The sequence below is a fragment of the Tachypleus tridentatus genome, chromosome 13 (genome assembly GCF_004210375.1).
Source record: "Tachypleus tridentatus isolate NWPU-2018 chromosome 13, ASM421037v1, whole genome shotgun sequence".
Lineage (NCBI taxonomy): Eukaryota > Metazoa > Arthropoda > Merostomata > Xiphosura > Limulidae > Tachypleus > Tachypleus tridentatus.
Window position 1 is genome coordinate 185986934 of NC_134837.1, and position 25956 is coordinate 186012889.

A 25956-nucleotide genomic window follows, 5' to 3' on the forward strand; every position below is an offset into this window, starting at 1 on the left:
AACAGAATTCAAAGCAGTGATTTCCATCTTCAACATTTAGAGGTTTAAAATGAGAAAAGGCTAAAACTTAATATGGACATGTGAAAAAGTAAAATAAAATGTATGCATATGATCCATTTGGCACATCACTGAAAAATATAACTTATTAATACAGAAACAAAAAGTAAAACAATGTCCTTGCATATTAGTTTAAAAAACAAAGGAATCTTCTAAAGCCACAGTACTTGATTTTTTTAAATTTATTTTTATACAGGAATAGAGTACATTAAATCTATGAAATCTTTTCTGCCTTTTTATTAACTACATTTCTGTGTGCCAACAATAACAAACATTGGGTGCACATATACTCAATTAGATTTTATTACTCATCAGAATCTCTACCAGCCTACCCTGAAATTTAACTTATTTTAGGCAGAATTAAAGTAAATTAATCTCCGAGGCTTTGGGCATGGTCAAATACATCAGTTGAAAGCATTTGACCTCCTGAGGCTACAACCGAAATTAGATTTCATATCAGTCAAGAGATGAACAGATAAATCTGTGAGCTAAAAATTTATACTTGTGAAAATAACAAAAAAACAACTCAGCTGTTCCATGAGCTACTTAGGCATGGCTAGAAATGTAGCATGTTATATTACGTTATACATTATATTAACTTCTCTTGTCCTGTGAAACAACTGTGACTATTTCCTTTTTTTTTTCTTAATTATATGTTAGGAAATCAATTTATTAAATGTATGTTAATCTCATTGAACAGTATGCATGTGAAATATTGATCAAATAAAAATGAAGCTAAGATCTGGGTGCAAGTAAAGCTTGTATGAAAGCCATTTTGTGAACTGTTTTTCAAGCTATGTTTAATGAGTCAATTGGAAAATTTTAGAGTAATTCAAGAAGTCATGCTCATTACAAGAGAAGAATATAGGTTTATATCTGTAAGAAACTACTAGCATAAACTGTTTCCCAACATTTAAAGATTGCTGTAAACATTTTTCCAAAGTAAAAAGTGGTGTACGAAAACTATTACAAATTTTATTTATATATTGTAACTATTTTCAAACAAGTATCTATTTTCAGGAGTTACAACACAGAAATAATGTTTCTTTAGAAAAGTTAAAGTATAATCAGCTACAAATGTAACAGGAAAAGAAAAATTAGAAAAAAGAACTTGCAACATTGAAAGAAATAAAAGCAGAAAATATTATGGACACATAACACGAGAAAAATATAAATATTTTGACCTATTGAGATTCGTCACGTGTATGATCATATTATTATAAATTTTTAACTCAAACTATTAAGTTGTCAATAATACTTAATGGTTTTTCACGATGTTTTACCTAGTGATGGAACACCAGAAAAATGAAATTATTAAAAAATTGGTAGAAAGAGGAATAAATAATTTAGACTAAATTTATGAAAATGCACAAGTTTCTATTTCACTTGTAGAAAGTAGGAGCTATATCCACTGTTGTTAACCACCTAAATGGAGTTAGGGTTAGCTTTATGAATACAGCTATCTCTTTTCAAACATTTATATTGTTAAAGGTAACTACTATTTATTATCACTGAAAACCCTATCATTCTTTCTGAAAGAAACAGTTTCACAGCAAATACAATTTAAAGCTTTGTACTGACACCTTGTAATTAGTCATTCAAGTTTCTAGAACAGAGAATGTATTTATCTCATTACTTCCGAGTTCCTTCTGCTCTACATGGCTACTGTTCTGCATCAGTCACACCAGATAATCCTTTCTTCTTTCTAAGAGAAAGATACTTTTAGAGTTGTACATAGGATACAAAGTGTAATAGTCATGTATTCTAGTGGCAATCAGGTGATATTTTGAAGTAATGGCTTCCCTTAAGTTTCACTAGGAATGACCAATCAATTTGGTACAAGATGTTGACAATGTAAGTCTGGAATGAACTTAGAGGGTTTGTTTGTTTGTTTGGAAATTTCGCACAAAGCTACTCGAGGGCTATCTGTGCTAGCCGTCCCTAATTTAGCAGTGTAAGACTAGAGGGAAGGCAGCTAGTCATCACCACCCACCGCCAACTCTTGGGCTACTCTTTACCAACGAATAGTGGGATTGACCGTCACATTATACACCCCACGGCTGGGAGGCGAGCATGTTTAGCGCGGCAGCGAACCCGACCCTCGGATTACGAAGTCGCACTCCTTACGCTAGGCCATGCCGGGCCTTAAATGATATCCTCTCAGCCCACAGAGGGGAATCGAACCCCTGATTTTAGCGTTGTAAATCCGGAGACATACCGCTGTACTAGCGGAACTTAGAGGGAGAAACAGTTGTAGGTCTAGCTCTCCAGTAAAACCAACTATCCACTACGGAGAGTTAAATACACACACAGTGTTTTTGTAACATTAATAAACCTTGATCTCTTTGTGATCTTACACGTGTGTATAGTGTTTACTTTTTGTGAAATTCATTTGTAGAATACTCCGTTACTTCATATAAAATATATTGAATGAAAATTTACTGTCAAGTTCTATAAGTGTTTTTATCCCAAACTAAAACCAATAACAGGACAAAAAAATTAAAAATCACAGACATAAACAATTAAACTAGACTTTATTCTACTAACAAAACCTGAATAATTAATTACAAAAACGTAAAGAGCACTAATTAGTTATTTTGGAACATTTAGAAAAGCATCACTCTAAACCAACTGAAAACTTCTATCAACACTTTACATTTCAAAGTAACAACTGTTAAAAAACAAAACATGTTTGTCCACAGTGTAAGCAGTTTTATAATGTTTAACAACAAAATCTTAACAGTAGGCTCTAGGAAAAGTCTGGCTATAAGAGCCAGTGTACACTATATTTAATATTTCACAATGTAATACTTTAGCAACTGACTGTAAAATTTCCAGCTATAATAGCTTGTGTGCACTGTTGCTCCTATAATGTTCCACAAAACGTTACTCTAGAATTTGCACTCTTTAAGAACCTTTCATCAGAGCAAAGTCTTAGAACAAATGTAACAAATAATATATAATCTCTCAAGTTAAACAGGCAATATATATTTGTGATACTTTAACCAGTGGTAGTGAGTTCCAGGTTTGTTTTTTATACATTCTTTGTGTGTGTGTGCGTGCGTGCGTGCGTACACACGCTATAGGTCAAATGTTAATACACAAAATTCTAGTCATAATAATTTGATCTTATTGAAAAAACCTGTAATGTGCAGTAACAACAAGTTTCAACCTTTCACGTGGAATATTTTTGTATTATTGATCAAAGCATGCAAGGTAATCAAGAAATAATGAAACAAAATCTGTTTCAACAAATTCATGAAAAAGAATTGATAATTATTCTTCCATTTAATCCTCACATATACTTAACTGAAACTTTATGACATTATAGAATTTATGAACCCTAACTATAAAAAGAAAATTATTTTCTGGTTATTAATATTACAGTTAACACTAGATTTTAGTTTTTCTTTCTAGGGAGCAGTGTGTTTCCACACTTGTTACACTCAATATGAATAAGCAAAACAGAATGAATTCTCTTAATTAATAGGGCTACAACAAAATATATATATTATTTATATATACTGAAGGTGGTTAAAACAATTTTCAATACTACACAAAACCAAAAGTTTTTTTTCAAGTTTTAACAAAACAGTATTAAATGTTTTAATGGGTATAAATTTAAATTGGTGATTACACCAAAGAAATTACTCTTACATAAACTTATTTCAATAAATATGACAATACTAACGTTTTTATGTATACAAATATATTTTTCTTAATATTTTCAACTTCCATAATATTATATATATATAATATGAAATATTTATTTTCGCTATAGTCACAACCTTATTTCTGTTAATTATTAATTTGCTGACTGAAATCTCACAAATATCTTGGGTTACTTTTATTATAATGTAGATGGAGGCATTCAATTAATAAAATTAATTAAAAAGTATCTGCCCTGCACACAAAATAAAACAATTTAATAAAATTATATATAATTTTAAATAATATTTACTAAGTCTTACAGCTATTAATTTTTCTTTTCAGTTGAAAGTGTAGCTAGAACAAAATGTATTTCAGCATTACATTAATTAAAAAACAAATCCATTTTGTACTTGGTTAAAACACACGGTAAATAAATATATTGATATCTAACTAAAAACCATTCCTCACACAAACATGAATGAAACTTTAAGTTTAGGTCATAAATAAAAATATGAGTTTTTTTTTGTTTTTTTATAAATCTGTTTCTCTTGTATTTTTTTAAAAACAATATTGAACATGTAGTAACTCTCTTTGATAATGTTTCAAGTTTCTCCTGCAAGTTACATGTACACTACATCATTGAAATAGAATCTTCAAATAGTGAAATATATTTAAAATACATTTATTTGAATAAAAGATAAAATTTCATATGAAGATTTTCCATGAAATTTTTTAATACTGGATATAATGCAATTTTTGAAACATAAAAACTGCAATTACAAAAAAAAAGTTCATAGACTGCCAAAAAATTAAGTAACATTTGAGTATACATAGAAAGTCCCAAAACAAACAGCTGACCAGCTAAAGGTACATCAATGTAAGCAATACTTTAAAGCTCAAAATAAACAAAATAAATGGATCTTGTACTATACAAAGTGTGTAATCACTATACAATTTATGTGTGAATATTCACAATGTGTTCATACATATTTCATGATTATTGTTGTTTTTGAGATTTAAAACAATTCTACACATATTACAGTTTCTTGCACTCCAAGTTCCACATTATTTTGTTTATAAATATTTTAATCCCCAAAGAACCCCTATAAAATAAAAACAATCAATAATATAAAAGGTGAAAAAAATACGCCTATAAATGTTTGAGTATTTCATACACACAATAATGATAACAAGTGCAGCTACTCTCTCTAACAGAAGCTCAGCAAACAAAAGAAAGTAACTAATGCAAAAAGTACACACAGCTAACAGTAAAATTAACAAAACCCACTCAACAAACTTTGTATATTACATTATAATAAAAACATCCAGTGGGACAGCAATAAATATTAATATAAATAATAAATGGGAAGAGAAAGACAGGGAGGCTTGAAGCCAAAAATTCTAGCATTAAAAATAACTGGATGAAGCCAGTCTATAGTGACTAAAAAACAAAATTCATTCAAAACCTCCCATCTTGACGAGTTATGGAGGTGGGGTGAACAAACCAAAATGGCAGTTTCTTACTGTTGCTTAAACATTAAATAAGAATCAGTTTAAAAAGAGTTATTTCAAGTTTACATGGTCATTCCATTCTAGGTTTTCGGTTTAGTTATAAATAAATAATCTGTCAATTCTACATTTTAAATACATTGTTTGACTGTAGATTTAAATACTAAAATTTTCTTTACTGTTAAAACTTTTATATTTGAGAATGATGACACAATAAAGTGATCAAAATGTCTTAACTTCTTTAAAAATATTCTTTGTTACTGTAAAACTGTAACTTGTAATAAAATAACAATCAGTATTATTCACTTTGGACAACATGTACTGCAAGATAAACATCTTTATTGAACTGACTTATGTTTAGATGTTTTGATTGACAAATTCAAGACATTACACTTTCATGTATGTGACAGACATTACACTTTCATGTATGTGACAGACATTACACTTTCATGTATGTGACAGACATTACACTTTCATGTATGTGACAGACATTACACTAGTGATTGAAATGTATCTGATAATTCAAGTTTGTTTAACAAGCATTTGTAAACTGTACACGTATTTTCAGATATCCAATAGGATACCTGCAATAATCTCAGGTATCCAATAGAATACTAGTGCATATGATGTACATGTGACAGATCTAGCTTATTAAAGGAACTGTGTTAGTGTTGATCAAGTCACTGATGTTTTTTTATAATCGATTATTCAGATCAGTTTTATCATGTTTAGCGTTTAGCTCTAAATACTTTTGTAATGAAAAGCAAAATATATATACTGATTTTTTCTGAGTGAAACAAAAATAAATTTAGGATATCATTACTTCTTATTACAATAAATATAATTTACTTAATGGCTGTATAAGCACTTAGTACTTCCTGTATGGATGTGTTGATTGGAAGTCACACTTTGGTTAGTAGTCTTACCCATGACCATAGCTGTAAAGGCACATATATACCTGTCACATCTTTGTTTATGATGTTTGAATAAAAAATAGTGTCTAATGTCATGTCAAAAACTGCTTGTAAAAGGATAAATTGCAATACTGTGCTACTACTAAAAGATATGTTATGACAGTGTTATAATCATCAAAATTGGATATTTTTTATCAGAATTTTCATAACGTTATATGTTTAATAAATCCAGATACCTTACCTGTTAAAGTACAAAATAACACTTTATTTTGTATAATAGTGGTTCACAGAACCAACCAATTTTGTGTGTTTAAGTTTTGATGTTTCAACATTATATAGATAGGCAAAAAGACAAGATAATATTTTATCACTTGTGACTGCCATTTTTAATAGTATAATCATCTTAAAATGTTCCACTTTCTTCCAGTAATTAACCTATGTCACCAGACTCTAGGGGTGTAATGGTAAACTTGGAAATATATTAAGCCTTTTAGACAAGGTAGTATAATAATACATTAACATTATTGCACTATAAAACTGTAATGTTTCATTAAGCTGTCTGCTCTGAAAGTTTCAAACTTAATATATTTATTGAAAGTTTCAACTAGTAAGAGAAGTATTACTATGGGTGCTTTGTTTGTAGTTTAGTGTAAAACTGCACAGGTCTGCTGTGCCAACCACAGGTATTGAAACAAGGTTTCTAGCATTGTAAGCCTTCAGAGTTCCCACTCAGCTACCAGAGGACTACTCTAGGTGAAATGAAGAAGCTACTTAAGGATATCCAATTCATAACAATTCTCAAGAGTAAGTGATAGAACTACGTTAGTACATAGTTGAACTGTTAAGTACCTAACAACTCTCAGTGACATGCAGGGATAGTACTGGCTACACTTCTAGCCTTATAAAGAATCGAGCTGTTAAATAAATAAATAATATGTAAACATAACAAGTCTCTATAAGAAGCAGTGGTACTGCTTAGATTCAGAAGCTTATACATAATACAGCTTATATTTCTTATGTTTATGGCAACTCTCAGTGAAATGAAGCAATGGTAATTAATGCCTGCATTAACAGGTTGTTTCGAAATGTTGTCTGTAATATAGAAAGTTAACTAAGTTGGCATCTATACTAACACTTTGATTTTCAGTAACTATGTTAGATATCTGTGATGTACAACAAGTTATTCTTGTTTCAACAATTTAAAACACTTTCTAAGAGTTATGAAGAATGATAATTTCCAGTCACATGTTTGGCAACTTCACTATCTCAGAAAAGCATCACAGAAGATTTATATTTCCACCTACATTCTGTGGTTTTACTAAATCATTATAAAATGTAAACTTTTCACATTTAGAAAAAAATAAAATGTGTAAAAATTGTTTCATATTAGGAGATGGTAGTACACTTATACATAAGAGATTATCTTAAGATATTCTTGTATAAAAAAGAAAAAACAAAATGAGGTATTATAATAACATACACAATCCTTCCAAAGTTCATGGTACCATTTTCAACATGACACTAAGTGAACTGTTGAATATTCAAGATTTCTGAGTCAATCAACTATAAAACTAAGTTTCAATAACCAAATCTTTAAAGTTCACATACATCATGTGTAGCTTTTGATTTGACTATAATAATAATTTTTAAACTTACATAAACTCACTGATACCTTATGTTCCTTCGTACTAGTTACACTTTTATGTAAGTTATATTGGACTTTAATGAAATTTTAAGAAAATCAGAATATAAATCTACACAAGAAACTTATTAATATCTCCTCAGAGATAATCTATAATATTCTTTAGAACAGGATAATTTTATCTTTTCTTAAATAAATGAATAAATAAGCATTATTAGAATGCTTTTGTACACAACAATAAGTGGAACAGTAAGCTTTAATGGTACACTTCCACTCAGTGGTTTACTGTAATACTAATTCACAGCTGATAGATACTGTGTTACTTTTAATATACCAACATCTCTCACAGAGTAAAACTTTCAAAATGGTGCACACACACACAAAAACACTTTAAAAAGTTTAAAAAAAAGACACTTAAAAAAAGCATTTAAGTTATAACAACTCAGTAAATCCAAGACATGTAAAGTGAATAAGGAAGAGTTATAACTTTTATATCCAAATAGTTAATATTAGTCCATTTCAGCAGAGAAAATAGAATTTTCTTAAATTGTTACAGCTTACTTTGGAGTTTCTTCAACTTCATGTCCAATATATTACTATGTGTGATAAGGAACAATGTAGGTTGCAGGGAAAAACCCTCTCCTAGACCCAATCTCTCCCTTCCACCAGTTAGAATCTGAATGTTCAGTAACTGTGATAATGTCACCTCGTCTGAATTCTAGTTCACCCAATTCCTGGGCCTGGAAATCATATAGAGCCTGTACCAAAAACTACAGAAAAAAATATGAAATAGGTAAAATGAAATACTGATAAATCCACAAGAGGTACTAAACCCTGATTTGTGCAAATCACTTTAAGATATTGCAACAAAACAACTGACTTCAAGTGTACATTAAATATTTTGTTTTTCAAATAGAAATTAAAATACTAAATAAGTTCAGATGTTTAACAGCACAATACCAATTGTTCATATGAATATTACTGTGTACATTAATATGACAAGAACAAAATTTTTCTAATGCAATAACTGTCACTAACTCGTCACCATATCCATAGTTGTATATTACACAAATTACTAACATAATTTATCATTATTCTAGCAATAAGTAACACAAATATATATTACGTAACTGAAAAAAATACATGTCTAAATGTACAAAGTTCCAACATTCACACAGATGTATTAAAGAAATAAAGTCAACATTTAATAATACACAAATATTTACAATGAAATTTTCCTCATCAAATGTTGACATTAATACATCTGTGTAAAAACTCACACAAGTGTTACTTATTAAACAGTGACTTTAACATATCTGTATGAAAACTTATCTTAATTCACAGATGTTTCTCATATCATATTCTTAACTTCTCATTCTTCAGATTAATAAATATTTCATCTTTACGTTAAGCTACAGATGTTAAACATGTTTCAGCACATCCTCCTAAACACAGAAATAACTAACTTATGAAAGTTAACAAGTTCTGGATGTACAATAATCAAACAAAACTAAATATTATATTGAATGTCAGAGAATGGTTTCATCACACATTATCAAACGTATTAACTGAAACTCTTCCAAAACACAGCATAGTTTTATCATGTAATCCACATCTACCATCCTTTTTGAACAAATCACTTAAAAAATAAAGTTATTCACTTGTTTGACATAAAATCACTTCTCACAGTTTGAAAAGAAACTTAAATAAGCCTAAAATATCAAAACACATTTATTATGAATAAAAACTTGAAATACCAAATACAAAAGCAAAAAGATGTCCATTTTGTATTTTTCTAGTGTTGTATCCCATGTTTAATTATTGAAACACAAAATATCAAAAATTGAATTTTCTACTCTTGCATTGTAATGTACATACCCTTCCCAAAACCGATGGTGACAGACAGTATTAAAGACAGATTATAATCCATTTCTGTAGAGACAGACGTTTTAATCGCCCCCCTGATGACAACAGGCAACCTACAGTGAGTGACAGATGTGTTGTCTCCCCCCCCAACGACAACAGGCAATCTACAGTAAGTGGCAGACGTTTTTTGTTGCCCTCCTGCCTGACGACAACAGGCACCCTACAGTGAGGGACAGATGTTTCATCACCCCCAAACGATAGCAAGAAGTGTTCTAATAATAAATTCTCAACAGTATAATTATTAGAACAATAGAAGAAAGTTAAACTGTTTGTTTCCATTATATTCATAACTTTAGAACATAAGAAAATCTATTCAAATTTAAATAAATAATTATGGATACTTCACTCTCTGTAATCAAACAATTCCAGTTTTTTAAAAACATATTTAATAAATTTACTGCAAGGTTTTGTAACACCTGTAAATTTTGTAGGTTGAAAGAGAACGTATGAGAGGTCATTTTACATTTCTAAACAGAGAATAACTACACTGGGCAGATGTGTAAATTAACATAATGGGTTATAATATATTTAAAATGTATAAAAATATTTATGAAATATGAATGTTAAAAGTAATATATTAAATAATAAATGACAGACAGACACTTAAGAGTGAAAATTATTGGCTACCATAAAACATCCAACAAACTGACTCCAATCCTAGATGGGATTATAGTGGAATGAAAAAGACTAAATAACAGATTAGGTCAAAATCTCATTTTTAGATGCTGTATGAAATATTATCTCAATATGTGATTTATAAAAACAATCAGCCATTACTAAAAATTAAATTCAAGCTAGTAATAAAAATGAGAAAAAAACAAATTTACTTTCAAATACTATTAAAATGTGAAATGCCATATAAATTTTACAGCAGTATTATATAAATAGAATATTGGTTTATGTGGAATAAAAGATAATGAATAATTGAAACATAGAGCTAAACCTGATCACCATGCTCGTAAAAATTAACTAATTAATTATACTTGCTTTAAGCCTTAATTGTTAAGCCTATTACATTTTTACACAGTCTTCATTTATTCCTTTATGATTTTACATGTTTTATATAAATAGTTTTTCAGCTACTACTGTATTTATTGTTTCCCAACTGGCCTCATGATGTCTGCACTGTGTGAAATTCACTGCCAACAATGGAAGAATGTAGTATTAAACAATAAACAGAATTATACTTACATCACAAGACAAGTATTAATTTATTACAATCATGTCACACTTGCTGACACTTTAATAACAAAACCACAGCATGAAAGTACAGGTCAGGATTTGTTTGTTGGCAACAGTAGGATCAAACAACAGAACCATATCCACACAATTTGGTACTTTAAACAAGTTTGTAATGCAATATACACTTATCCTTATATATAAATTAATATTTTATTAATAAAAAAAACTAAAAAAATGTTTCACTTATTATTTAAGCTTTTTTATACTTTGAACTATTACAAAATAAATAATACACTCTCTTCAGGAATACAAACCTCTTCAGGATGCATGTCCTTCAACTTGATGTCTTGGCTACGGCTTACAGATGCAGATCGATGGTATTCTACCAGCTCGTTTAGAGAGTTAAACTTCACTACCCACAAAAAGAACTTTCCCTGAGAATCACGCAAAACTTTGAAGTGTTGAACGCCGTCACCACACCTACAGCACAACAACAACTAAACACAAGTCCCTTCCAGTCACCACACCTACAGCACAACAACAACTAAACACAAGTCCCTTCCAGTCACCACACCTACAGTACAATAAGAACTAAACTTATAATGTAGGTTCTTTCCTAGTCAATACATCTATAGTAACAATTACTTTGTTTGTATATTGCTTGTTACCTCTAAGAACACATTAGTTCTCATCTGAGGTGACTCATTTACTCTTACTTACATTACAGTAATGAAAAAAACAACAACTGTAGGGGTATTACAAGAACATATTAAAAAAGTCTTCAATCATTTATTGTCTACTAAATATCACTATCCAGTCAAACTGAGCTATCTAGCTTTCACAAAATTAATCAAAATACACAAATAACTAGCCCTTTTTTTTAACCAGTCTAATAATGTAGTGAATTCTTGGGAATCTAGAGATTTTTATGAAAAAACGTTTAACATTTTTTTGTTCAACTATTACTGCAGGCAGGAACATACTAGTATTAATTTGAACAGAGATGGCTCAAACTTTTAGCTGCCATTAAAATAATCAAGAATTTTCACGTCACAATGTTACTTTCTTTTGATACACATTCCACCTCTACATATTTTGTTCAATGGGACTAGAACATGTTTTATACTAGTGATTGTGTGAAAACCATTTAAAACCCATAAGCCCTGTAGAACATTTAAGCTACATATCTAGTTGCTTTTCTACTGTTGTAAAATGTTAACAAACCAGCAGGAGCACAATATTCCTGTTCTTAAAATCAGGGCATCCTTCTGTACCATGATTTCTCACACCTTCGTATGTTAATGTGCATGGTCGATCAGCTTCATTTGTTACAGTACTTGTTTATTATATACCGACATGTTTGACTGACAGATCAGCTTCTATTGTTTATTATACTTTACTTTGAGAGAACCAAAAATTTAATATTAATGAAACTACAAAAACATGAATTCTTTTATCCAACGTTCATGATTGTTTACTTGATATCTTGGAGTAATTTTGTGACCATTTAGGGTTTTTTTTTTTTTTTTAACTGACAGTATTATTCATTCAAGATGTACAGTTTGTCTAAACATGTGCCTATCTGTTAAAAGTAGGTCTGTTTTAGTGGTATCAAAACATTCAATATTTTATTCAGTGAAATGCATTATATACTGTCATATTTTTAGGAATAAAATGCATTACATGAGCCAAATTCTACATCATTATTAATGTACACATAATATTATAAATATGTTTTAATGCACAGAGTTGGGTAAAAACATATTCAAGAATATTCTAGACACATCTTACAGAACAAAGGCATGTAGAATACCTTGGTAATAAAAAGAATTAATTTTTCACACATGCACAAAAAAACAACACACTTGACAGAAAGAGAGAAGTCCCCTGGAGAGCTCTCACTAACTCGGATGAGGAACGCTCCTTCATGTTTATTTAGAAGTAGTTTCTCAGCATCTGCTCTTGTAATTCTGCCATAATACCAGCTGTAAAACAAAAATAAAAGTGAAACTTTTTTTTCCTGTCTTAAATATTTGGTTCAAAAGATTAACTGGACAGGTCACTTCATGCTAATATCACCTCTGCCATCTAATGGACCTAATCCTTAAAGAAAGTAAAACTACTATAGATTTGTCTTTTTGGCTGGTATACAGAAGAAATAAAAGAAAGTAAAAAAACAAAGTTAAGATTGAAACTGTCAGTCATGGGTCATAAAGCACTTGATAAGATTGAAACTGTCAGTCACAGGTCATAAAACACTTGATAAGAGGATATTTGTTTTCATTAAAGCAACTTCTCTTCCTGATAATGATTTTGAAAACATTCAAATACATAACAAACATAATCATTGGAATCAAAATGTTAATACTGAGTCTCTACAAGGCTAACTAAACACAGACACTATTACACATTACATAGATAGTATGTGCATCACATTAAGGATAATTTGTAGCTAGAATGTTCCACTATCTACAAAAGATAAGATCTTACTCATGCTTCTTCATTTCAATGTAGTTACTCGGTATAAGTCCTTCAGCCCCATCAAGTTCCGCTCGATACCAGTTCATGTCATTTTCAACATTCAAAACCTAAATTGAACATAATGTAAGTAATGAACAGGTACAATGGTTCCATATCCATATTTTTTTAATATTTCAAACTACATATAATCACTGAGTATGGCAGCCATAAAAAAACCAATAGAAAACAAAACAGAACAAAACAAACATCTGCCAATATAAACCACCTCTAAAATGTCTGAATATGAACAACGATCATTGCACAGTATCAGCTGAGTAAAACTAAAGCTCACTGCTTATATCACCTTCACAAACTTCTCTTGGACCATACAGTTCGAAGTACAAAAGTAAACTGTAAAACAAGTGTATCATGACTAATAGTGATGTAAACATGAATGACATGTTTACAGCTGGTACATTTAAGCCTAAGTTTGGAAATTCATAAAACAGTGGCAAATACTTTCAGTACATATTCATGAGACAACATTAAACAGTAAAATATAGATTTGTGATATAAAAATATTTTGTCAAGTAACTTTTATAATATTGTCTCATCAGTTCTAAACTAATTTTCATAATTTTAGACCTCACTGTTTATTGATGGTGAAAAAATACATCTGACAACATGCAACTGTTGTTCTTTGATTATTAAAATAGAACAATAAAGGAATGGATACCTAGTTGAAGAATCAATGTATTCTAATCATTCTTAAGTATGAGTCGTGAGAAAACAAAATGATGTCCCTAAAATTACCTCTTTAAACACCACCTTTAAAATGTCAGAATATTAACAATAATTATTTCACAGTATTAGCTGAGCATGTTTGTTTCTTTTGGAATTAAGCACAAAGCTATACAATGAGCTATCTGTGCTCTGCCCATCACAAGTTTTAAAACCTGGTTTCTAGCTGTGCGAGTCCCCAGGCATACCACAATGCCACTGGGGGGCAATGACACTTATAAAGTTCTCTAAATTACTAAATCTGTGTTTGTGGAGAAACTAAAAATTAGTGAATGTTCCACACAAGCATACATAAAGAAGGTTAAACCTTATTCCTCTAATTATTTCAAGAAAGTCTTCTGTCTATGGTCCTAATTATTTCTTTCTTGTACAAAAGACAATACTAGTATATATAAAATAGATGATGTGATACTTTGGGCATATAGTTAGACAAAGGGGTAGGTTGGTTAAGTTTGTTATAAGTAATAAAATTGAGTACAAACACACCACACTTGCTATTGCTAGTGCACAGAAATATAGCTAATAAATAGGACACAAACTAAGTTACCTAAACATTTAAACATTTTATCCATACTTTGGGTCAGACTAACATAACTACAGTGATTGGCAAAAACAGGAATAAAGTTTGTTTTAAGTAACTCAGCTTTCATACTTTTGGCTTTCTTGTTTTTATATATTTTGTAAGCTTTAAAACTTTCTATATCACTATAGCTAGCAAGGTTATGTACATATCTATCCATACTTTTCTTTATAAACTCAAATTTGCTTTCATTATACTTGTAAGATTTAGTGAAAATTCCAAAAATAAGGGTTGGTGTATGGCTATTTCTACCTATACAAAATCCAATACTGAACAAGTCTGTTCTTTCTAAGTTGCTACCAATTCCCTCTGCAATTACTGACAAAATATATTTACAAATATTAATTTTAGGACCAAAGAAGGTAAAATTATTCATGAACCTTAAATAACATTTCCATCAAATTGAAAGTAACAGACAATATGATATTCATAATAATAAACATGTGATAAAATGTTAGTTGAAAGATAACAGACTTGAAATAGCTCTAGAGCTAAAGGTCACTGTAAACTATAATGAACTATACCATGCAATCCAAAACATCCGCTATCTGTTGAGCTACACTATATAGTCCTTGCACTGCGCAATCCAAAACATCAGCTCTCTGTTGAACTACGCTATCCAGTCCTTACACTGTACAGTTATAAATGTCAGCTATTTGTTGAGCTATACTGTTCATGGATAAAACTAAGTTCTTTTGATTTCTGAGCATTTGCACAAGATTTTTAATCAAAGTCTACAGATCTATAAATTATTAGAATTGCCTATGGTCATCATACAACATAAATTAGCTTTCTGAGGAAAAAAAACAAAAACATTCTAACCAGTGAAAAACAAATTTTGTTGTGGAACTTTCAAGTTTCTTGTTACTGAAGGCATGAACCCAGAAAAAACAAAAGTCTTGGTTTGAAAAATGTCAATTAAAAAGCCTGAAGTCATTGTACACTGAATCTCTGACAATCTGCTATAAAGTTCATACACAAAAGTGATAACTGCTGTATTAAGTTCAATGTTTTGTTGCATATGGAAATCAAGAACAATGATATTTTAATTCCAAATTTTAAAAAAAGTAAATTCTGAAGTGATGCAACAACAGTTATCTGTTGTGAACTGGACAGCTCAGTTATTTGAATACACTGAGAAAATGTGGAGAGTATTTAAAGAAAAAAATTTTCATTATTCAAAACTAATACATTCCTTACAGAAAGAAAAGAGTAGCTGCATGTAAAGCTGCAGGTTGGCTCACAAAGGTTACGAGAGATAAAATTAAAGAAAAACATCTCAAATTAAAAAAAAAATTAAATTGAATGGGATTATGGAAGATTATTAGAAGATTGAGAAAGTTGGTGAAATGGGAAAACAAGGCATCCAAACAGATGTCAGGAAAAAGATCGACTGAAAATATAAAAATTAACAGTAGCAATGTTTTAAAATGTTAGGGTGGGTATAGGATCCTTTCCCATCCCTTGTCATACCCAGCATTAGTTGATGATGACTGCTATCTACAACAATGCTGCTGTTTAAGGGTTAAAGTATACTTTTTCTTCAGTTTTTACTACTGAAGATGTATGCAGTATTCCTCATCTTGAATAAATGATAGATGAAAACAAAGGTTAACAAAACAATTAAATAAATTCAAACAAACTGACTGGTTTGTTTGTTTTGAATTTCATGCAAAGTTACACAAAGGCTACCTTTAATAGCCATCCCTAATTTAGCAGGGAAAGACTAGAAGAAAAACAGCTAGTCATCACCACCCACTGCCAATTCTTAGGTTACTCTTTTACCAAAGATCAGTGGGACCAATCAACACATTATAATGTCCCCATGGCTGATAGAACAAGTATGTTTGGTATGACTGGGATTTGAAGCCTCGACCCTTAGCTTGCGAGTCAAGCATCCTAACCACTGGTTGGAAAACTGGCTGGATGGAAGTAAGTAAAGGGCTTTTCTAAACAGAGTTCACTGAAACTGAATTAATTTTACAGATGAGGTCTTAATGATTCACTGCTCAGACATTTACTCTATTTGACCTCCATCAAAGACACAGATGAATGGTCTATAAATTATTCTGATGAGATTTGGTTGATCATAATTTCAATATAATTTTGATGAAAATAACATCAACTGTGTTACAAAAGAAAAGGATCTTGGAATAACAGTTCATCATTCTTTTAAGTCACTCAAGCAATGTGCTGTTGTTAGTAGCAGGACAAACAAGATTTTAGGTTGTACCTACAGTGATGCTGAAGATTTCTAAATAGGTTATAATTTCACTGTACAGGTCACTGGTTAGACCAAATTTGGAATATTGTGATCAGTATTAGACTACTTACCATGGGAAAGGCATCAAATTGTTAGAAGATTCAGATGAGTAGGACGAAAACGTTTTCATAGAAGGATAGGTTAATATCTCCAAAATTATTTTTTTCTTGAAGGAAAGGAGTTAAAAGGGATCCAGTTCAGGTGTTCAAAGATGTTAAAGGAATTAATAATATTGATACATTTTATTTTTTCATATTTGACAGTGAAAACGATAGGACTAGCAAACACAAGTATGATGTTCATAATGCAAATAAAAGAAAACTACAATAGTAAAACTCTGAGCTAATAAAAGTTAAGTTCTAGAAACACAGATCATGATTTTATTCATGTTTTTTAGAAATGTCTCATGATAAATGCCACTTTGCATTAAACAAAGTTAAGAATACTTAAAGATAAGAAATCCACTTGAAATGAAAATTATCTCGGGACAACTGGTATGGGTATTAACACTTTTATTGATAAGGAAAGAACGTTTCAACCCTCCTAGGTCTTAACCTGAAGATGACCTAGGAAGGTTGAAATGTTGTTCTCTCCTTATCAATAAAAGTGTTAATACCCATACCAGCCATTCTGAGATACAAAGTTAAGAATAATAATTGTTAGTTTTCGTGCTGCCTGGGTAGATGTTGTAGTGATTTGTCTCCAAGAGAATTCAATTTTTGTTTATAAAAGCTTAGTATTTTTCTGTCACAAATACATAATTATGAGCATAAGTAATCAAATAACTGCCATAAACATACTTCATGCCAATCAGCCAACAAATAATTTAAGACATTTCAACAAGTATTCACAACTTAATCTCAACTACTTAAAGGTTTCAATCTGTACTTGATTAAGAAACAAATTAAAACATTCAGAAGAGAATCAGCCAAAGAAAAGGCTTGGTGATGGTTGAACTTCCACCAATTTAAACAATACAAAGAAAAAGATATACAAGTTACCTTCAACTAGAAAAACATGTATAATGAAACTTCTCTAGCAAGGTAAGTTTTACTGACATTATAGAATCAAAAAATCTAAAACTAACTCCTTACATCTGATCAGAAACTGTAGGAATCTGTTGCTACATGCCTACATCCAAAGGTTTAATAACTAATAGATATCATCACATTACAGAGCTGAATAAAAACTGTTGTTTAATACATTTTGTTATTTACTCACACATCATACAACACTAAGATATTTTCTCCAAAGTTTCAGGTACTTGAGGTAAATAAAAACTACTGAAATACTTGGATTTACCTTGAGAATTTGTCCTTTACAGAAGCTGAGTTCGTCATCTGCCGTTGCTGTGAAATCATGCTTCGAAATAGCCTCCATTCTCTCCAAATGAGAGTTTTCAGAAACTTCAAATATCTTACCGTTGTTGTTTTTTCTAAAAGACACCTGTCATCGAGGAAATAGAATAGTTGTAATAACAGAGATAAACTTTGTTTTCATGAGCATATTCAGATACTTCTATAAAGGAAGTAACACAAACTGCAGATGAAATATCTCCTTTGTTTTCTCTTTGCAACAAAACAAGTATTTACTTTAATAAATATCATATCATAAACATAAACCTGAACTTTGTAGTTCTTCTGCCAATATTAACATGGATGAAATACACCTTTTGTGGGCAAGAATATAAAGCAAGACATAAATATATCAATCAGTAACTTATCCAGCAACAACTAGTCCTAAAAAGTAAACTATTCTGCCTCAAAAAATCAAGTAGTTATAATTTTAAAAGTTTATACTACTAACAATCATATTAAGTGTCTACCATCAACCCTTTCAATACACATAGGAAATATTTTTAATAACTACCCTAAACATCAAAACTTGAATCACAGCTTTTTTGTTAATTAAAATGAATAAAACATCTTTTTTAAGTGTCTAAAATTTATGAAACTCTAGTACTGTCAAGCAAGGGAAAATAACTTAGAAAACCAACATTTTATAACTTTAAAATGACTACACCATTTAGTAGTAGTATATCTAAATTGGATGTTTTCCCAAATTTTTAAGTGAACAAAAATACACAAATCTAAAGAAATAACAGTGGTTATGACTTCAGAAAATAAGAGCTTCATTATACTTTCATTTCATTGCTTCAAGTGAAGTGCAAGTTATGTACAATCTCATTACCCAAACAAAGATCCTTTAAAAAAAACAAATCTCCATCAATATATTGTACTGATTAATAATTAGTTTTCAAAGCATCCATTTTTTACAAACACTTGGTGATGACGATTACTGTAAGCAAATATACCGACTCTTTATATAGTGGTTAATAGGTTCTCCTATCTTGTTTCCAACTCTTTCCATTTCATTGAAGAAAAAAATTTACATTTGAAGATTTCCTTAACCACAAAACTGTGCAGAAATCCGTAATAAAAGAACATTTGCCAAATTATTCTAAATTATAGAAAATGTCTATCATTAATAGACATTTATTATTTTATTTACTGTGAATGAATAAAACAAAACTAAAATATCAACGAATTGGTTTCAGTCAGTGGTGTACCACTTTTGAGAACTCTGAACAATTACAAAAACCAAACGATAAACATTTTAAAGTAAAACTAAAAATAATAAGAAATGCGTGTACTACGAATTAATATTTCTGTTACAATTAGTATTAGGAGAAAGAAACTCATGTTAATGATACAATATAACTGCAGTCTGTAAATTATAACAAAATAAAGCAAACTCAGGTCGCACATATCACAATCTACATTTTTAGTATATTACTGCTAATATTACATGCCATACCACATGCCAAAAATATTAGTAACTCTCGACTACAAATAAGTTATATTCGACTCACTTTTACACTGCCGTCTATCGACGATAAAAATATATCTGGCGCTGAAAACAGCAATAGGGTGTGTACAAAGATATAGCTAAACCCTTCTATCTCTCCTTTTGAAGACGTATCAGTTATATGTTTATCATGTCAGTCACAAGAATTTCTGACGTCAAGATAATTACGTTTGTTCGAAATGTGTACAAACATTACTTCAAAATATCACGTATAAACTATAAATTTGGTAATACGTATTAATATAAAGTTGTAATAACGACAAGGGTAAACGATTTATTTGCAATTGAACTATTTGTTTGAAAAGTAATGTCACGGTTGAAAGAATATATGGCTTTTGAAGGTTAGTGAAGGGGGCGCTCTGAATGAAGTCGTTAACAAAAAAAGTGAATTGCTGACCCTTAAATGATGGGCGTTCACCTAATTTGGTGATAATAATGAAAGAATGTGTTAAATTTGAATGTGCCAGACGATAAGAAACATTATTGAATTTTGCTAAGATAAAGTTTCATTCAAATTCCTGGATTTTAAAATCAAGCAAACAATAAATTATCAGTGTTTGATTTAAATTTATCGCTTGTTTTAAACTTTTGAGTGTGTGTTTTAATTTTTATGCTAGAGCTATATCGGCCTATCTGCTGTGTTCAGCGAGGGAATCGAACCCCTGATTTCGGCGTTGTAAATCTGTAGATTTATCACTGTCCCATATGCGGAGAACTATTTGAGAAGCACACAAAATGATGAGTTTGTTATATTTGTTTGTTTGTTGTTTTTTTAAATTTCGCGCAAAGCAAAATAAGAGCTATCTGCGCTAGCCGTCTCTCCCTAATCTAACAATGTAAGCCAAGAAGGAAGGCAACTAGTTACCGCCACCCACCGCCAACTATTGGGCTACTTTTTTACCAACGAATAATTACAACGCCCCCTCGGCTGAAAGGGCAAGCATGTTTGGTCCAACTGGGATTCGAACCTGTGACTCTCAGATTACGAGTCGAGCTCCTCAACCACCTGGCCATGCGGGGCCCAAGTTTGTTACATACGTCAGCTGTTGTAAAATATATATTTATTTAAATTAGGTGATACTTAGGTCTTGGGTGTTGCTGGATGTAAACACGACGTAGCTGTTGAGCCAGAGACTACCACACAGAACTGTTTAAGATTTTTAAATGGAATTGATAGTGTTGATACATCATATTTTTTTCATATTTAATGGTAAGACTAGAGACACAAGTATAAATTTTAGTAGGACAGAAGTCATCCTCGGATAAAACAGTTTTATTTATCCAAAATGGTGGTTGGTCTTTCAAACGGGTTATCTTCGAGTTATGGAGGCACTAAATGAGTGTAAGTTTAAGATAAAGTTTGATTAACTATATGAATCATAAGGGCTGGCTTTGAGTTTTTAGTATTCGTTTGTTATCTAATAGTTATAGTTTAGTTTAGAGGATGAATCAACCTAAATGGACCAAAAGTTCCTTGCTATCTTTAAACATTGTGTTAAATTATATGTTATGTTTATCTCCTAGAAGTTGTTATGACGTCATCATGACGTAGTGATTAAGAAATTTCATGAAAAATAAAGTTTCACCAAAATCTGGAATCTATGTATCACGTAAAAAGGTGCGTCGAATTTCAATACTAGAATCAATTAAAATTAGTGAATTATTGAGTTCATCATCTGCTAATGAATTAAGCAGCAAGCCAGTCAGTATATTAGTTTTCAATCGATTAGTGTTGCAGAAATAAATTTAATCACTATCATTGCGTGGAGTGGATTTTGTATCATGTTTACCAAATAATTCAAAGGAACTCACTCGATGATAGAACATTTGTTGGAAAAGCTGGATTATTTTATTGAAATTTAAATAGGAGTTTGACAAAACTTTAACTTTCAGGATGACAACACGGCCATCAAGCGAGATCAAAAATTCAAGACGACGTAGACGGGTGACGATAATTGCCAAAACCTACTCACCACAGTATTTATTGAAAAAGTAACAAAAACCTGAAGTAGTAAAAACTGTTTTCATGCAAGTTGAAAGAAAAATAAAACAATAAAAATAACACGTCAGTAGAAAATTTATAGGAGTGTATTGTTAAGAAAACAGGAGACGTTTATTTAGGAGCAGAATGCTAAAAAACAGAAAACTTCTAGAGATATCTGATGTGATTACTCATTGCTGATGGCCTGAAATCATTGGTTCGTGACATCATAATCTTCTATACATTATGATTCTTTGCCCTGCTGGAGAACTTGGCCAATGGCATGCAGTATACGCTCTAATTTTATCTGTCCATCCTCTGGGCTGTCATCCACGTGAGCCACACCCTACAATCTTCTCTTGCAGGATGATGATGAGACCCTGATGATGTGAAGTAAATAAAAGAAGAAATAGGAAGTTCTGTAGAAGGAATATATTTAGAAGTACAATGATGAGAAAAGGAGTTAACGTTTGTAGAAATTTGCTAAGAAAAGGGAATCACGTAGTACAAAAACAAAATGGTAAGAAATATGCCAACATGACATAGAAAGGTTTTAAAGATGATATTTTGTGTTTGTTGGAAAGTGTATCAGATTTATATTTGACACAACTGTACAAGGCAACGGTATGGAATTACAGCTAAAACAAAGCAACATAAAAAATAGCACAACAATAGAACAGTACGTTTGAAACATCTATATGAGAAGTTACAACGTAAAATCAGGCATCGATACCAGTGATACACAGAGCAAAGATAGCCCATTGCGGTAGTTTGCGTTTAGCAAAGAAACAGAATTAAAATAAACAAAAAACGCGGAAACTCAGACCACAGCCATATTTAGATCGCCAGTAAACCTTAAGATGAAACCACCTAGGCCATCTGTTCTTTCAATTCAAGGAGAAAAGAAAATATTAGAAAAAATATTCTTGAACAAATATGTGTGCATTAAAAAGAGGAGATAAAACTAATACCAGATGTTTCAACAAATATGTGTGCATTAAAAGGGGAGATAAAACTAACACCAGATGTTTCAGCCACTGATTATATCGTACATTTTAAACATTAAGTTGGGTCAAGAAGTGTTTCAATGAAAGAACTGCAGAAGAAAAAGTTTTAGAATATCAAATACATTCATGACATCCTTGACTATTGAAATATATCTCATAATGAGACACCTCTTATGACATTGAAAACATCTAGGTGAAGAAACCGACGTTTCACATAATGAAACTTGAAGGTTTATCTCATAAACCAGCAACAATGACATAACATCCAGGAGACTAAAAGTACAAATGCTTCAACAAATAATCATCTGGCTAGAAGTATCAAGTTAAAGTTCCAAAATGTTGAAGACAAGACAAAAAAAAAAAGAAACAAATTGGAAATTCCATAAAAATTTGTTTCAGGAATAAACAGTTTAATAAACAAATAAGTCAGTTATAAAATTCTTAGATGAGACAGATGATATGTTGTCAAGAAGATTAAGAGTTAATTTTATAAAAGAGAGAGAGAACGAGTTGGTTTTGCATCAAAACACTAATAAACTGAGGAGATGACATGGATTGTTTTAAACAAACTTTTAATGGTGTTTTCTGAAAGTGAAAAACAACTCACTGGAGTCATGTTGTAACTTGGAGTCATGTTGTAACTTGGAATCACGTTGTAACTTGGAGTCATGCTGTAACTTGGAATCACGTTGTAACTTGAAATCACGTTGTATCTTGGAGTCATGTTGTGACTTGGAATCACGTTGTAACTTGAAGTTATATTGTAACTTGGAATCACGTTGTAACTTGAAGTCATATTGTAACTTGGAATCACGTTGTAACTTGAAGTCATGTTGTATACGAGCTTGAAAAGTAATACTGTGACAAAGTATAGTTTAGAGTAAACCATAAAGAAAGATACTTTTTGTGGTTAGGCTGTGAGTACAATTTGTTGTAAGGTTGTCAGTACAATCAATTAAAGATATACCTTCTTTGTAGTAAGGCTTAAGTATAATAAATTAAAGATATACCTTCTTTGTAGTAAGGCTCTGAGTACAATCAATTAAAGATATACCTTCTTTGTAGTAAAGCTGTGAGTATAATCAATTAAAGATATACCTTCTTTGTAGTAAGACCACGAGTACAATCAATTAAACAGGTAACTTTTACTTTGTAAGGTTGTGAGTACAATCAATTGGAAGAACGAACAAAGGTAAAGAAGAAGAACATCCTATGACGTCATTGGTTTGTTGTTAAAAACTACATAATATACCATGTGTGATATGCCAACAGCGCGTATCAGAAACCGATTTTTGCGTTATAAGCCCTCAGACTTACTGCTACCCATCACGGTCGACACAGCTAAGACAAGAAGTGCGTCTAGAATACAAAGTATATGCACAAGAGAAACTGGAACCTAAGCACCCGTACATGAAGACATAACCTTCACACGAGATAGAAACTGAACAGTGACTGTCAATATAGTTACATACCGAACAGTTTGATTTCTCAGTCATTCTTATAACGCATTCATTACCACATGCGTAGCGCTTTTTTTTTCCTGTAACGGGTCAAGACTTAAATTACCAATGTAGTTTCAAACACAAATTCAAATGTAAGTGACTGTAATGTCACTGTGGCTGTAGTTGCGTGTAGCAGAATTGAAGCTAGTTTTTATTAAACGTTTTCTATCAAAATATCAAGGTTTAATATGATGCAGGTAGAATCGTATGGCACAGCTTTAGGAGATTTTTGGAATGTTTAGTTAATAACTTTTTAAATAGAAACGACGTTACTATGATAGTTCAAAATATTTTTATAAGACTAAACACTCCATAGATGAGAATGTTAGTCGATAGATGGCAATACTACGGTGATAATAATAACATTAGTTTGTTTTGGAATTCCGCGCAAAGCTACTCAAGAGCTATCTGCGATAGCCATCCCTAATTTGGCAGTGTAAGACTAGAGAGAAGGCAGCTAGTCATCGCCACCACCGCCACCTCTTGGGCTACTCTTTTACGAACGAATAGTGGGATTGATCGTGACATTATAACGCCCCCAGGGCTGAAAGGGCGAAAATGTTTGGTGTGAAGGGGATTCGAACTTGCGACCCTCAGATTACGAGTCGAACGCCTTAACCCACCTGGCCATGCGGGGCCCAACATCCTGGAACACTCCAGTTTAGTAACGTTACTTTCCTATAAAAACTAAATCCCTGTCACTGTTGATTTTGTTCATTGAGATTGGACATATACTTGCAAAAGCATAATGTTTGGTCAGGCGACACCAAGGTAAAGTCGTCAAAACTAACTTAGTACATTCAAGTTTGTTCCACAAGATATGAAAGTAAGGGAGCGGGAAATATATTGCAACAAGATAAGGCATGGTTTAATGAAACCAGTAAAAGTTCACACAATTAAATCCAATGTTTTTAAGGTGGTTTATTTAGATATTAACAATGGATATTGTCTCGGAACAGAGCAATGTGTGTTTTGATAACACTTGCACATTTCTTTAATCGTTCAGTAGTTCATAACCAACTTGTTGCTGAAATCATTATGTTAATAAATGGTCACTACAAGGTGAAAACATGAACTCTCGTGTGAAGTGTACAAGAACTCAACTTTATGTCACTGAATTAGTTTCAGTGACGAACACGAAAAGTCCCAATTTCATGTTACTGAATTAGTTTCAGTGACGAACATGAAGAGTCCCAACTTTATGTTACTGAATTAGTTTCAGTGACGAACATGAAGAGTCCCAACTTTATGTTGCTGAATTAGTTTCAGTGAAGAACATGAAGAGTCCCAAATTTATGCTACTGAGCTATTTTCAGTGACGAACATGAAAAACCTCAACTTTATGTAACTGAACTAGTTTCAGTGATAAACACAAAAAATCCCAACTTTATGTTACCGAATTAGTTTCAGTGACGAACATGAAAATTCCCAACTTTATGTTACTGAAGTTGTTTCAGTGACGATCATGAAGAGTCCCTAACTTAGCGTTTATCTTAGTTTCGAGCTACAGGTTTTTAGATACATTACTAAACTTAAACCATTGGTTATAATTAATCAGTGTTATCATAAAAGTCGTTCCAACGAAGTTTGTGTTTTCTTCTTTTAAGTACATT

At 31.2% G+C, this 25956-nt stretch overlaps 1 protein-coding gene across 6 annotated transcripts; it reads right to left on the reverse strand.

Annotated features, from left to right (window-relative positions):
• Nucleotides 1-210: 210 nt before the first annotated feature.
• On the reverse strand, nucleotides 211-20139 carry LOC143236612 (growth factor receptor-bound protein 2). 6 transcript variants are annotated; one of them, XM_076474934.1, is made up of 7 exons: nucleotides 19858-20139; nucleotides 18288-18431; nucleotides 13372-13469; nucleotides 12747-12866; nucleotides 11196-11361; nucleotides 8335-8543; nucleotides 211-1762 (listed from the first exon to the last, which is right to left on the reverse strand). In XM_076474934.1, exons 2-6 carry the CDS (start codon nucleotides 18363-18365, stop codon nucleotides 8370-8372), a joined length of 636 nt encoding a protein of 211 aa, XP_076331049.1. In that variant the 5' UTR covers nucleotides 18366-18431; nucleotides 19858-20139; the 3' UTR covers nucleotides 211-1762; nucleotides 8335-8369. The 6 variants fall into 6 exon arrangements, with proteins under 6 accessions (XP_076331049.1, XP_076331050.1, XP_076331052.1 ...); XM_076474935.1 differs by lacking the exon at nucleotides 19858-20139 and adding an exon at nucleotides 19803-19847; XM_076474937.1 differs by lacking the exon at nucleotides 19858-20139 and adding an exon at nucleotides 19639-19767.
• Between the last annotated feature and the right edge of the window lie 5817 nt (nucleotides 20140-25956).